Raw genomic sequence first — 12720 nt, 5'->3', positions numbered from 1 at the left:
TTCTTATGTACAAGACACTTCTTGGTCCTGGGGACAAGCTGTTAGCAAAATTGACTTGGCTTTTGCCTTCATGGAATTTACAGTCATTAGCATGAAGACGAAGATGAATCAATCGCTCAAATAAATGTATGACCAAGAAACACGGTGTTTCCCTGCCAGAGGGGAGGGTGGTGAGAGTGAGCTGGGTGAAGCTGGAAGGAGCAGCATGTGAGGGACATGGAGGAGCAAAGAAGTGAAGGTGGGCAGTGTTGGGGCAGCAGGGAGACAGAGACCAGACTCTACGGGCTCGAAGGCCAGGGATCTGGAAGTTATTTGGGGGACTGGAAGGCCATGGAAGGATTTTAAGCAGGGGAGTGACACAGTCTCTGCCACGGCTGCTCACACTTTTATTATACATACCAATCACCTGGAGGACTCTTTAAAAAGCAGCTTCTAGAACAGGGGATTTTTAAAAAACTTTTATTTTATGTTGGAGTATAGTTGATTAACAATATTGTGTTAGTTTCAGGTGTACAGCAGAATGAGTCAGTTATACATATACACGTGTCTATTCTTTTTCAAATCCTTTTGCCATTTAGGTTATTACAGAATATTGAGCAGAGTTCCCTGTAGCACAGGGGCTGTTTAGAGCAGTGAAAATACTGGGTATGATACTGTAATGGTAGATGCATGTCATCATACAGGTGTCAAAACCCATAGAATGTACAGCACCAGGAATGATGTATAACGTAAACCGTGGACTCTGGGCGATAGTGATGTCAGTGTAACTTCACTGATTGTCACAAAGGTACCACTCTGGTGTGGGATGTTGAAAGTGGGGGAGGCTGCACCCATGGGAGCTGGGGTACATGGGTACTGTCCGTACTTTATGTTCATTTTTCTATGAACCTAAAAGTGCTGTAAAAGATAAAGGCCATATCTGTATTTCTTAAACTGCAGTTTCTGCTTAGATGGTCTTTGGGGAGGGGCCAGCAAATCTGTATTTCTAACAATCAGCCAGGTGATATTGATGCTACTGGTCCACAGTCCTTTAGGTTTAGTAGTAAAAGATACATTATACAAAAAAAGAAAAAGACAGTGTTGCCAAAGCATGAAGAATGGCTTTCAGAGCAGTCAGTGCAATCAGGGAGGACTTTGTTCAGGGCTGGGGATTTGCCCCCCCACCCCTTCTCCCCTGTGCAGGAAAGCTACACTTGCACCTGTCCCCACCCGCTGCTACCCAGGACAGGGGGGCCTCTTTCCTGCACAGGGCAGCATCAGCAGGGCTCCTGTTTCACTGCTGGTTTGGTCTGCAGAGGGAGGAGCACTGGACTCGTGTGCTCCAGAATCTGGTGGTCGTCTGATATGGGTACCTTTTCCTCAGAGCTAGGGTCCTCTCAGGGAGACACAGCCCTAAGGAGAGGAGAGAGACCTTAGGTAGGAGTAGGCCAGGAATTCAGGAAAGGTGTTGGCCTGGAAGTCTATAGCCTGAGGAACACTGAGCTAGAGGGAAAGAGGGCCCCAGAGTGCCACAGTAACCAGGGCCTCTTCCCTGTCGCCACGTTCTGTCTGCATGCCGCTGGCCAAGGCGTCCCCAAAGCCGCGCTTCTTGCTATGACTGCTGTGGTACCAGCTGTTCAAGTCCCCGAGCATTTTGGAGAGAGACACACAAGTAAGGATCAGATTTACAAAGAGCATACAGTCTGGGTCTGTAGAGGAAAGTTGGGAGCAGTGCATAAATCAGGTCACCAGGGTAAATTTGTCAGCTGCTGGACAGCAGACACCTTTAGCACACCCTCGTAGCCCAGGGCCCACACCAGCCCTGTGGATGCTGGATCACTTGATCAAAAGCACTTAGAAGAGTCCCAAAAGGTCACTTTCATTGTGTTAAAGGTCACACAGACCATTAAATCTCCAAATGGTGAGATTATAGGTGATTATTATGTTTTTCTTTATTTTTCATTCTTTCCAAATTGAATGTGTGTTTCTTTTAGAGTCAGGGAAAACCTTTATTTAAAAAGCACACCACATTCCTCAGCGAGATACACAAGAGCACACGGTATCTAAGGTGCTATGGGCACCTGATTTTTTCTCCTTTAGAAGTGTTGGTGCTGCCCTGCTGACTACTGCTGGGGTTCACCTATAAGCAAGGGGTGCTGTGGGCAGCCCTCTGTCCACACTGCCTTCCCTTTCTTTGGAGGGACCAGGGGAGACTCATGGCTTCCTAGACTGGGTTTTTATTTCTTTAAAGCTAAACATTAAAGTTTATTGTCATATCTCCCAACTGTCCCGCATGGGTTTATTGTTGTTTTTCTTGCAAAGACGTAAAATTTACCATTTTGAAGTGTGTGATTCAGTGGTTTGTAGTATAATCACAAAGAAGTGAAACCATCACCAGTATAATTTCGGAAGATTTCCATCACTCTGAAATGAAACTCCAAACCCATTAGCTGTCCCTCTCCATTCCCTCTACCCCACCTCTTGGTAGCCATTAATCTGTCTCCATGAATTTGCCTCTGAGCATTTCTTTTAAATGGAGCTATATAATATGTGGCCTTTGTGTCTGGCTTCTTTCATTTAGCACAACGTTTTTAAGGTTCATCTCTGTTGCAGTAACAGTGCCTCACACCTGTTCTGGTTAAATAATATTCCATTGTATTTTGAGTTCTGAGAGGTACATTATCTGTCGAAAACTAGTGTACTCTGCACTTGCTGGCAGAAAGCTCCCTCTCTTGGACTTATCAGTGGGGAGCTGCTGTGATCGGGGCAGGAAGCAGGCAGAGGGGTCAGGAAAGGCAGGGGTTCTGAAGTGCACCCAGAGTGCCCTGCGGGGGGGTGGGGAGCGGTTTGCACACAGACTTGCGAGAGATGAGCAAGGTTGCCTTCCATCTCTGCCGTCCCTCCTCCTCCCCCTCACAGATGGGCAGCGGTGACAATGGGCACCATGTGCTGGTTGGGGGCGGTGACTCAGTGCAAGTGTCAGCCAGTTACCACAGTGACTCTGGCCCCATCCTGGGCGTGACTCACGCAGGAGGCACAGGAGGTGCTGCGCCTGAGAAACAACCCCATGCGGGAAAAAAACAACTGTATAGCTTTCACGGTTCATAAAACACTTTACATTTGGGTGTCATGTGACCTGTGGTAATTACGGGAAGTAAGTTGGGGGAGATAGTATTATGACCATTTTGTATAAATTATACCTGAGGCCCAAGGATGTTAATCAAAGGTTATGAGTCTAATACACAGCGGGTAGAATCAGATCCCATCTCCTAAGGCCTAGCCAGGCATTCAGCAAGTACTTAGGGAGCACCTGCTCTGGGCCAGGCCCTAGTTCTGCAGATATGACAATAAACAAAACAGATAAAGTCCCTGCTCTCATGACCCCCAAAGTAACTCCAGCTGATATGTAGCAGCTAGACAAGCTCAAGAGAGAAATAAATCAAGGCAAGTGACTAAAAAGGGGCATGAGGATGGTGCTGGTTGGGGAGAGTCAGAGAAGGCTCACCACAAGAGGACATCTTCCCTGAAGGAAGCAAGGGATGGAGCTGTGTGGAAGTCTGGGAAAGGCAACGGTCCTGATCGTGTGCCCGGTACTGGGTCAGGTTTTACCTACATTCCCTCACAGAAACCTCAACCCACATTATCAGGTAGGTGCTGCTAGGCCGTTTGTAAGACGGCAAAGCAAGCTCAGAATCCAACATTGCAGGCAGTAATGCTGAGACCTGCTTCTCCCCTCCAGAACCACTGAAGCAGACACAACCCTTCAGAATCTTTCAACTGTTTTCTTGTAACTATGTGTACCGGAGTCCCTGAGTCTGAAAGCCAGGTCCTGGCGGGAATTGCCCAGAAGATTTTTGGTTCCTCATTTCAGTCTGGTTCTTCCTCAGCACCAGAGTCTGGTGAGGGGATCTCACATAGGAACATCGAAGAGCCCATTGATGGTTTGCTGTTGACCTTTACACAAACACCCACACTTCTCCTCAGATGGCTGGACAAAAACTCCTTAAGAACCATCATTGAAATTTTCAGTGAAGAAAACTTTCAGATCAGTTTCAGTTAAGAATTCTTTCTGCTAATGTCACCACAGGTCAAAATTAGAAATCCTGGATTCTTTTTGGGTGGGAACCAGCAGAGCACAGGAAGGACTCAGTTATTTAGGACCCCAGATGACTGAGTTGCTTTCTGTCATGGGGTCTGTCTGGCCCATAGCAAGACTAGTGTTCCATGTGTCTGTAATAACCCCGGAGTGAGAGACCGGAGGGTACGAGTGAGGGGTGAGAGGAAGGAGAAAGAGGAAAGGAAACCCTTATGGAAGACGTGCTAGGTACTAGGGGACTTTTCCACTTATACCATTTAATTTGAATTTAAGTTTTCAATCATCCTGAGAGGTTGGCATCATACCATTTTACAGATGAGAAAACAGGTTGATCAGTAAGTGGCTGAGCTGGGATTAGAACCCAAGTGAATAGGAATCCTTCTACATACCGTTTTGTTTCAGTCGTATCTTTTTTTTAAAGAGAGTTTGGATTATTTAGCTATTTTATGCTCTCCTAAAATATAAAGGGACTCCTGAAAGTCCCTTGGAGTTCAAACCAGTCAATCTTAAGGGAGATCAACCCTGAGTACACTTTGGAGGGACTGATGCTAAAGCTGAAGCTCCAGTATTTTGGTCCTCTGATGTGAACAGCCCACTCACTAGAAAAGTCCCTGACGCTGGGAAAGATTAAGGGCAGAAAGAGAAGAGGGAGAAGAGCCGTCAGAGCATGAGATGGCTGGTTGGCATCACTGATGCAATGGACATGAACTTGGGGAATCTTTGGGAGATGGTGAGGGACAGGGAGGCCCGGCACGTTGCAGTCCATGGGGTCACTAAGAGTTGGAGATGACTGGGCAAGTGAACAACAACAACAAAGTATACCTTTTCATTTATATTCCCTAAATCTAGGGCTGGCAATGTTCAGCACAACTGCTGCAAAAAGTGCCCTGGATCAATCGAAGGTACCTCACACTGCTATGAAAGTACCCACAATCACAAAACTCTCTTCTGAAACGCTGCAGTGGGGCCACATCCAGTCTGATGTCGGCCGGAAGGATGGCCGGGGAGGTGGAGACGGGCTGGTGTCCCGTGACTCTGCTGTTCAGGGAGAGCAGGCCTGGAAATGAGATCCCACTCCTAGCGAGATGGGGGCCTCCCCGGGGATTCTGTGTGGCTCTGGAGGATACGGAAGGGAGGATGTCAGCACTGGGGGCCTTCGGGGCCGGCCAGTTTGAAAGTGCTGGGGTTTTAGAGGGACTCTGCTTTTAGGTCAAGCACAGCATGGGAAAAGTTACTATGCTTTATAAGCAAAAAAACAGAAAATATAGTCTTTCAGGGGTTTTGGTGCTACTGATGAGTGCTTTCAGTTCAGTTCAGTCGCTCAGTCGTGTCTGACTTTGCAACCCCATGAATCGCAGCACGCCAGGCCTCCCTGTTCATCACCATCTCCCGGAGTTCACTCAGACTCACGTCCATCGAGTCCGTGATGCCATCCAGCCATCTCATCCTCGGTCGTCCCCTTCTCCTTCTGACCCCAAACCCTCCCAGCATCAGAGTTTTTTCCAATGAGTCAACTCTTCTCATGAGGTGGCCAAAGTACTGGAGTTTCAGCTTTAGCATCATTCCTTCCAAAGAAATCCCAGGGCTGATCTCCTTCAGAATGGACTGGCTGGATCTCCTTGAGGGTCCAAGGGACTCTCAAGAGTCTTCTCCAACACCACAGTTCAAAAGCATCAATTCTTCGGTGCTCGGCCTTCTTCACAGTCCAACTCTCACATCCATACATGACCACAGGAAAAACCATAGCCTTGACTCTACGGACCTTAGTTGGCAAAGTAATGTCTTTGCTTTTGAATATGCTATCTAGGTTGGTCATAACTTTTCTTCCAAGAAGTAAGCGTCTTTTAATTTCATGGCTGCAGTCACCATCTGCAGTGATTCTGGAGCCCCAAAAAATAAAGTCTGACGCCGTTTCCACTGTTTCCCCAGTGCTTAGGAGCTAACAAAAATATGAAGTTTGGATGCTGAAATTTCTGTGATATGCTGATGGGAAATGGGCAAATGTTTTAAATGGGGACCTTCTTGCAAAGTTAGGTTGTAGGGGACCGGCTATTTGGATTGCAGATAGCCAAGAAAGATAAAGATAGGGTAGCCATACGTTTCAGTAGATAGAGAGGGCAGAAATGGTCCAGAGGTGTAACTGAGGTCTTGTCACATGGAGATGAGGACAGTCATTTCAGTCTGAAGTCACGGGTCTAGCTGGGCCTGGAAGATGGGACCAGGCTCAGAGCAGGCAGTGCTGGCTTACCTATCCTAGGAGTGGGTCTCAAATGAGGGAAACAAATAAATAAGGAGAGTGATCCAAAAAGTTCTCTGCAAAACTGGAGCAGTTTCCTTTCCTGTGCTTAGTTTTCTCGTCTATAAAATAAGACCACCAAAATGAATGACCAGGGAAATTCCTTCAAAACCTCACATTCCTTAACTATGACCTCTCTGTCCCCATGGGACTGAGAAAACTGTCTCACCAGTAGCTGGTATTCATGTGCTGGGGTCTCCTAAAGTCCTTCTTCTCTTGGGACTAGTGTAACTTCTGTCTCATTGTCCATGGACAGACAAATGGGTAGAGGAAGTGTGGCATATATTAATACATACAGTGGAATATTTAGTCATTAACGTCATGACTCATGAGTGAGTCAGTGAAGTCGTTCAGTCGTGTCCGACTCTTTGTGACCCCATGGACTGTAGCCTACTGGCTCCTCCATACATGGGATTTTCCGGGCAAAGGTACTGGAGTGGGTTGCCATTTCCTTCATCATTATCACTCCTTAAAAAGGGAAGGAATTCTGATACACGTAAAACATGGAGGAACCTTGAGGGCATTATGCCAGAGTGGAATAAACCAGTCACAAAAAGACAAATACTGTACTATTTGGAATCTAAAGTAGTAAAGTTCATAGAAACATAAAGTTGAGTGGTGGTTACCAGGGGGCTGAAGGGAGGGACAAGGGGCAGCAGTTTAATGCATACAGCATGGAAAATCTGTTTCACAAAAATGTGAAGATACTGGATGCTACTGAGCTGTACATTTTAAAATGGTTAAGATGGTAAAATCTATGTTATTGTTTTAATCATGATTATTTAAATGGAGAAAAAAATGCACTAGGGACCAAAACAAACAAACAAACAAAAAATCAAACTGAACACTCTGTCCAATCCTGCTTCGACACTAAACACAACACTCTGGAAATTCTGTTACTGCCAACTCTGAATTCCTGCTTGTGCAGGTATCTTACATTTAATAGATACAAAATCTTGTTTTGTTTGCCTCTCCATAGGCATCACCCCAAAGAGCGTGACCAAAAGAGTGAAAGAAACAGTAGTGCTATCCTGTGATTACAACACGACCACTGAAGAACTGGCAAGCCTTCGGATCTACTGGCAAAAGGACAGTAAGATGGTGCTGGCCATCCTGCTTGGAAAAGTGCAGGTGTGGTCTGAATACGAGAACCGCACCATCACTGACATCAACAACAACCCCCGCATTGTGATCCTGGCTCTGCGCCTGTCAGACAGTGGCACCTACACCTGTGTTATTCAGAAGCCTGATTTGAAAGGGACTTATAAAGTGGAGCACCTGACTTCAGTGAAGTTGATGATCAGAGGTCAGTGGAACTTTCTGATTTTCAATAAGCCATCAATAGGAGTATGTCTTTGATGTCCTTAAAGACACACTCCTATTGGTTTAAGTGGAAATTTTACCAGAGGGGTCTATCTCACTTCATTTCTTGGGATTGAGTCTCTAGTTTTACAGTAAATCATAATTTGTTTTCTCAGGATGTCCTAGAAATATTTGTTAGTTGCATTTCTTGCACTTTGACAGTCTAAGCTCATGACAGCCACCATGGAGCACTCTCATGACCTGAAGCACCTTCTGAATCATAAAGGGACACATTTGATTTGATGTAGTTGTACTGTTTTTTTTTTGTTTGTTTTTTAAGAGAAGGAAATGGCAACCCACTCCAGTAGTCTTGCCTGGAGAATTCCATGGACAAAGGAGCCTGGCGGGCTACAGTCCATGGGATCGCTGAGAGTCGGACATGACTGAGCAACTAACACATAACATAGTTGTACTGTTAAGTGCACTAGATCCAGTAGTATATTCTCGTAAAGTATATTGAAGGGTATAAAAGCTGCACAGGCATAAATATTTTTCAAGTAGTATTTGAATGTCTTTTACTATTATATTTACTGCATATTTGAAGCTCTCATCTAACGGTCATTCCTGCAAAGTTAGATGTTAGAAAACTGTGAAAGGCACGGTAGGAACCAGCCTTGACTTAATCACAGGTAATCCTGCTAGAGGACACTGATATGTCCTGAACCCTCATTGATAAGTGGCAGCCCTGGGCCATTCCTTCATACTTGAAACTCAAACACATTTCTTTTTCTTTCTGGGCACTTGAGCCTTTAGTGGAAAGAAAACCTTTTAACAAAAGGTAAGAATTAACCTTGATAACAGTTAGCTTAAGAGGATCCTTAGTGAGTTCTTCACTGTTCTTCCCTGCTTTTGGTCTTCAGCTATATTGAATTTTTAGTTGTGTAACACCCAGATCATACCTAAAGCTTAGGAAGTAAGCCAGATTTACACAGGATTATCTTAAACTTCACTCTGTGTACTCCCTACCCATGGAGAGAACAAATATCCATGATCATGTGGTGGGATGTGAGGGGCTCTGAGAGGCCGATCTCCTCCAAAACTTAGATCTGCATGGATTCCTCCAATTCCCACTATTATAGCCTCTCCTACTAGTTTCAGCACTATTCTCCCCTCATGTATGTGTCCTCAGCTGGTAAGCCATGTCTGACTCTGCAACCCCATGGACTGTAGCCCCCCAGGCTCCTCTGTCCATGGCATTTCCCAGGCAAGAATACTGGAGTGGGTTGCCATTTCCTTCAGGGATCTTCCTAACCCAGAGACTGAATCCACATCTCTTGCATTGCTGGCGGATTCTTTACGACTGAGCCACCTGGGAAGCCCTCCCTCTCCCTCCAGGATCCCTGTTAAAGATGAAAATATGTTACCTGGGTGGAGATGTCATCACAGACATATTAGCCTGTATCAGTTAATTACGTTAGAGACATAGTCGGTCCTTTAACAGAATATCCAGAGAGAAACAGACTCAGAACATGTACATTTTGACAGAAAGATGAAGAAGATCCAAGAACGAGAGAAGAGGCAGAGTTTCAGGGAGGGCAGGCCTTAGTAGCAGGTTATAGTTGGAGACCAACGCAGCTAAAGGGCTAACAGGGAGAGTGCTGTTTGAGGCTAACATGGCCTCAAACGGGGATGCGGCGCCAAAATCAGACAAGGGAAGACTAAAGGGGAAATACTGCTTAATTAGACCCAGAACCAATTCTGGTATTCCCAGTTGAATCAATTAGAACAGTGCTTCTCAAATGATAAGGTGCCTGTGACTTGGGGACCTTGTTCAGCAGGTCTGGCACTTCCGACAAGCTCCCTGGTGATGCCTGTACTGCTGCTAAGGATTATAGTCTGAGAAGCAAGAAATTAAGTAAATGCTCATTTGGCCAGGGTGACCAACTGTCCCAGTCTGCCAAGGACTGAGGAGTTTCACTGGACATGAGACTTCGGGTATTAATACTGGGAAAGTCTCAGGCTAACTGGGACAGGATGATTTCTCTACATTGCCGAAGGATACAATAACAGCATAGTATCATGAAGTGGGATAGCTAGTTCCTCAAAGGTGCTGCACGACCGATGAAAACCTGCAGTAAGCAGCACATTTGAGGCACTAGCTATACTAGTTAACATTAACTGCTGCTGCTGCTAAGTCGCTTCAGTCGTGTCTGACTCTGTGCGACCCCATAGACGGCAGCCCGCCAGGCTCCCCCGTCCCTGGGATTCTCTAGGCAAGAACACTGGAAAAAAAAAAAAAAAGAACACTGGAGTGGGTTGCCATGTCCTTCTCCAATGCATGAAAGTGAAAAGTGAAAGTGAAGTCGCTCAGTCGTGTCCGGCTCTTCGCGACCCCATGGACTGCAGGCCACCAGGCTCCTCCAGCCATGGGATTTTCCAGGCAAGAGTACTGGAGTGGAGTGCCATGGCCTTCTCCCAACATATTAACTAGGTTAACAAATTTGTACCTTTCTAAAACGTATGCACCTTTTCCTTTCCTAGTAGGATATTCTTACTGTACCCATTAAGAGTGGTGAAAACTTGGGTTAACTGATTGAAACGAGATACGAAAGAGTAATTCTTCGGTGGTTCAGTCTTGCAAAACCTTTGGAGCTGCTACTCTGAACAGATCATCTTACAGAAGGAATAGAAGACAGAGCTTAGGCTGTTCTAAGTCCAGGCAGACCTTGAAAAGATGATTTTCAATACGATCCTTGGTGTTGGTGGCATTCTTGTGGTTAAATAGTTCTTAGAAAAGCAAAGTCCAGAAATGAACATGAATCATAATTTGGATATGTGTTACTTAGATTTGTTATTCCAAGTTATAACATGACATACTGATATTATAAGAAACAAAAGGAGTATTCTTGTTAGCTACCATTACAATGATTTGATCTTACAGGATAAATGAAAGGAGTAGAAAATAATGTCAACTAAAAATGGCTCAAGAAAATGTCAAACAATTTAGGAACAGGACTAATTCAAAAAAGAAAGGTGACTCTATCTGCATCTAGATCCAAGTTTTTCCTTTCCTTGGCAATCATAATCACTTGTCATAACTTCTCCTCTCCCAGTCCTGGGAGCTTTCACCTGGCAACCTGATTTACATGAAGGAACTCCTCTAAGAGAGGACACATTTAAGACTCACATTAGTCCAGCTAACTTCCTGTATGTCAGTCTCTGGTCTACGTGATTTATGTAAATGATACCATTTAACTCTTACAACACTGGGAGGGAGGTATTATAATCCCCTTCTTACAATGAGCAAACTAAGACTGAAAGTGGTTAAGTAATTGGCCCAGGATTAAAGGCAAAACTGGTTTTAGAACCTGCCCTTGATGACCACGGTGCATTATACTACATCCGTCTGTGAGGCTCTGAATTCTGAAAAGAAAACTAACATATGAGATGACGTATGAGAGGGTTAGACCTGTGTGTGTGTTCAGCTGTCTCTGACTCTTTGAGACCCCATGGACTATAGCCCATCAGGTTCCTCTGTCCATGGAATTTTCCAGGCAAGAATACTGGAGTGGGTTACCATTCCCTTCTTCAGGGGATCTTCCCAACGCAGGGACAGAACCCACCGTCTCTTGCATCTCCTGCATTGGTGGGCAGATTATATACCACTGCATCACACACCAACGCGGGAAGTCCACGTTTGGATTGGTCTCCCACACTTATGCTAAAGAACTATAAATTCTTTAAGCCTCACAATAAGTGAGAAAGAGGTGAGTGGAGTTTTTTCCTGTTTCCTCTGTAGTCATTTCACTATGCTTTGCTTTGTGTGTATATATATATATATATTTTTTTTTAACTTTACAATATCGTATTGGTTTTGCCATATATCAAGATGAATCCACCACAGGTATACACATGTTCCCCATCCTGAATCCCCCGCCCCCGTACCATCCCTCTGGGTCGTCTCAGTGCACCAGCCCCAAGCATCCAGTATCATGCATTGAACCTGGACTGGCAATTCGTTTCATATATGATATACATGTTTCAATGCCATTCTCCCAAATCATCCCACCCTCGCCCTCTCCCACAGAGTCCAAAAGACTGTTCTATATATCTGTGTATATTTTAATATGTTATTAGGGGTCAAAAACACAAATGAAAGAGTGCCTCAAGTACTTTGGAGGAATATTAGGAAGGCCTTTCTGTCCTTGTTAGGTGTATCAAAAGGGGATCAGTAAAGTACGGTGGTTGAGATTACAAGCTCAACAGTATAAAATTGGAACAGAGGTCTGTCTGATTAAAGACTACTTTTGAAAATGTAAAGGTAATGATAAACAAACTCTAGAGTGGTGTTACTCCAGGTGTAGGAACTAAGGGGCCAGCAAAGTTCAGACCATACAGGTAGATTTACGTAAGTTATTGTCAATGCTCTGGTTCTCAACTTGGGTGGTGGGCTCCCAGGTGTATAGTATAGTATGAATTAATAAATAGATACATAAAAGAGGGTCAGGTTGTATACCTCAAAAATTGGGTAGAAAGGGAAGAAAAAGAAGTAAAAGAAAGGAAGGAAAGGAAAGGAAAAGAAGGCAGACATATTTAAATCTGCTTGTTTATAACTATCTCTAATACCATGCCATTGGTATTTTTCTGAGGCTACATTTTTTTCAATATAATCTTATTTAATGTTTTAATAAGACAGCAAAGTTTAAAGCTCTAAAAAAGAAAGGAAAAGAAATCAACGGAAGGGAAGGCTCTGGTATCAGAAAAACTTGAATTCAGTTCTCCCACTTATTGGTTGTGATTTCTCTAGACCTCAATTTGATTATTCATGAAAAGGAAACATTGTATTAGGATAAATAATACAAAACTACTGATATTTGACCTTTTTGGATCTACAACCTACCTCCTAGGGTTGTTATAAAGACAAAATGAGACAACGTCCAGACATAAGAAATATTAACAGCTCAATAAATGTTGTTTTTAAACTCAAGCACTATGTCAATATTTATTCACATGAATTTAGTTCTTTAATAAGTGCCCTCCTATCTCC

General features: G+C 44.3%; 1 protein-coding gene across 1 annotated transcript in view; it reads left to right on the top strand.

The window, feature by feature from the left end:
* The window catches only part of CD80 (CD80 molecule), a 28018-nt gene that overhangs the window by 3700 nt on the left and 11598 nt on the right, over positions 1-12720 (top strand). The window contains exon 3 of the mRNA XM_005674957.3: positions 7351-7677. Within this exon, the coding sequence (XP_005675014.1) occupies positions 7351-7677 (327 nt within the window). The remainder of the gene's footprint in view (positions 1-7350; positions 7678-12720) is intronic.

This window comes from Capra hircus, chromosome 1, assembly GCF_001704415.2.
Source record: "Capra hircus breed San Clemente chromosome 1, ASM170441v1, whole genome shotgun sequence".
NCBI classification, from domain to species: domain Eukaryota; kingdom Metazoa; phylum Chordata; class Mammalia; order Artiodactyla; family Bovidae; genus Capra; species Capra hircus.
This window is presented reverse-complemented; position numbering and strand designations above follow the sequence as displayed.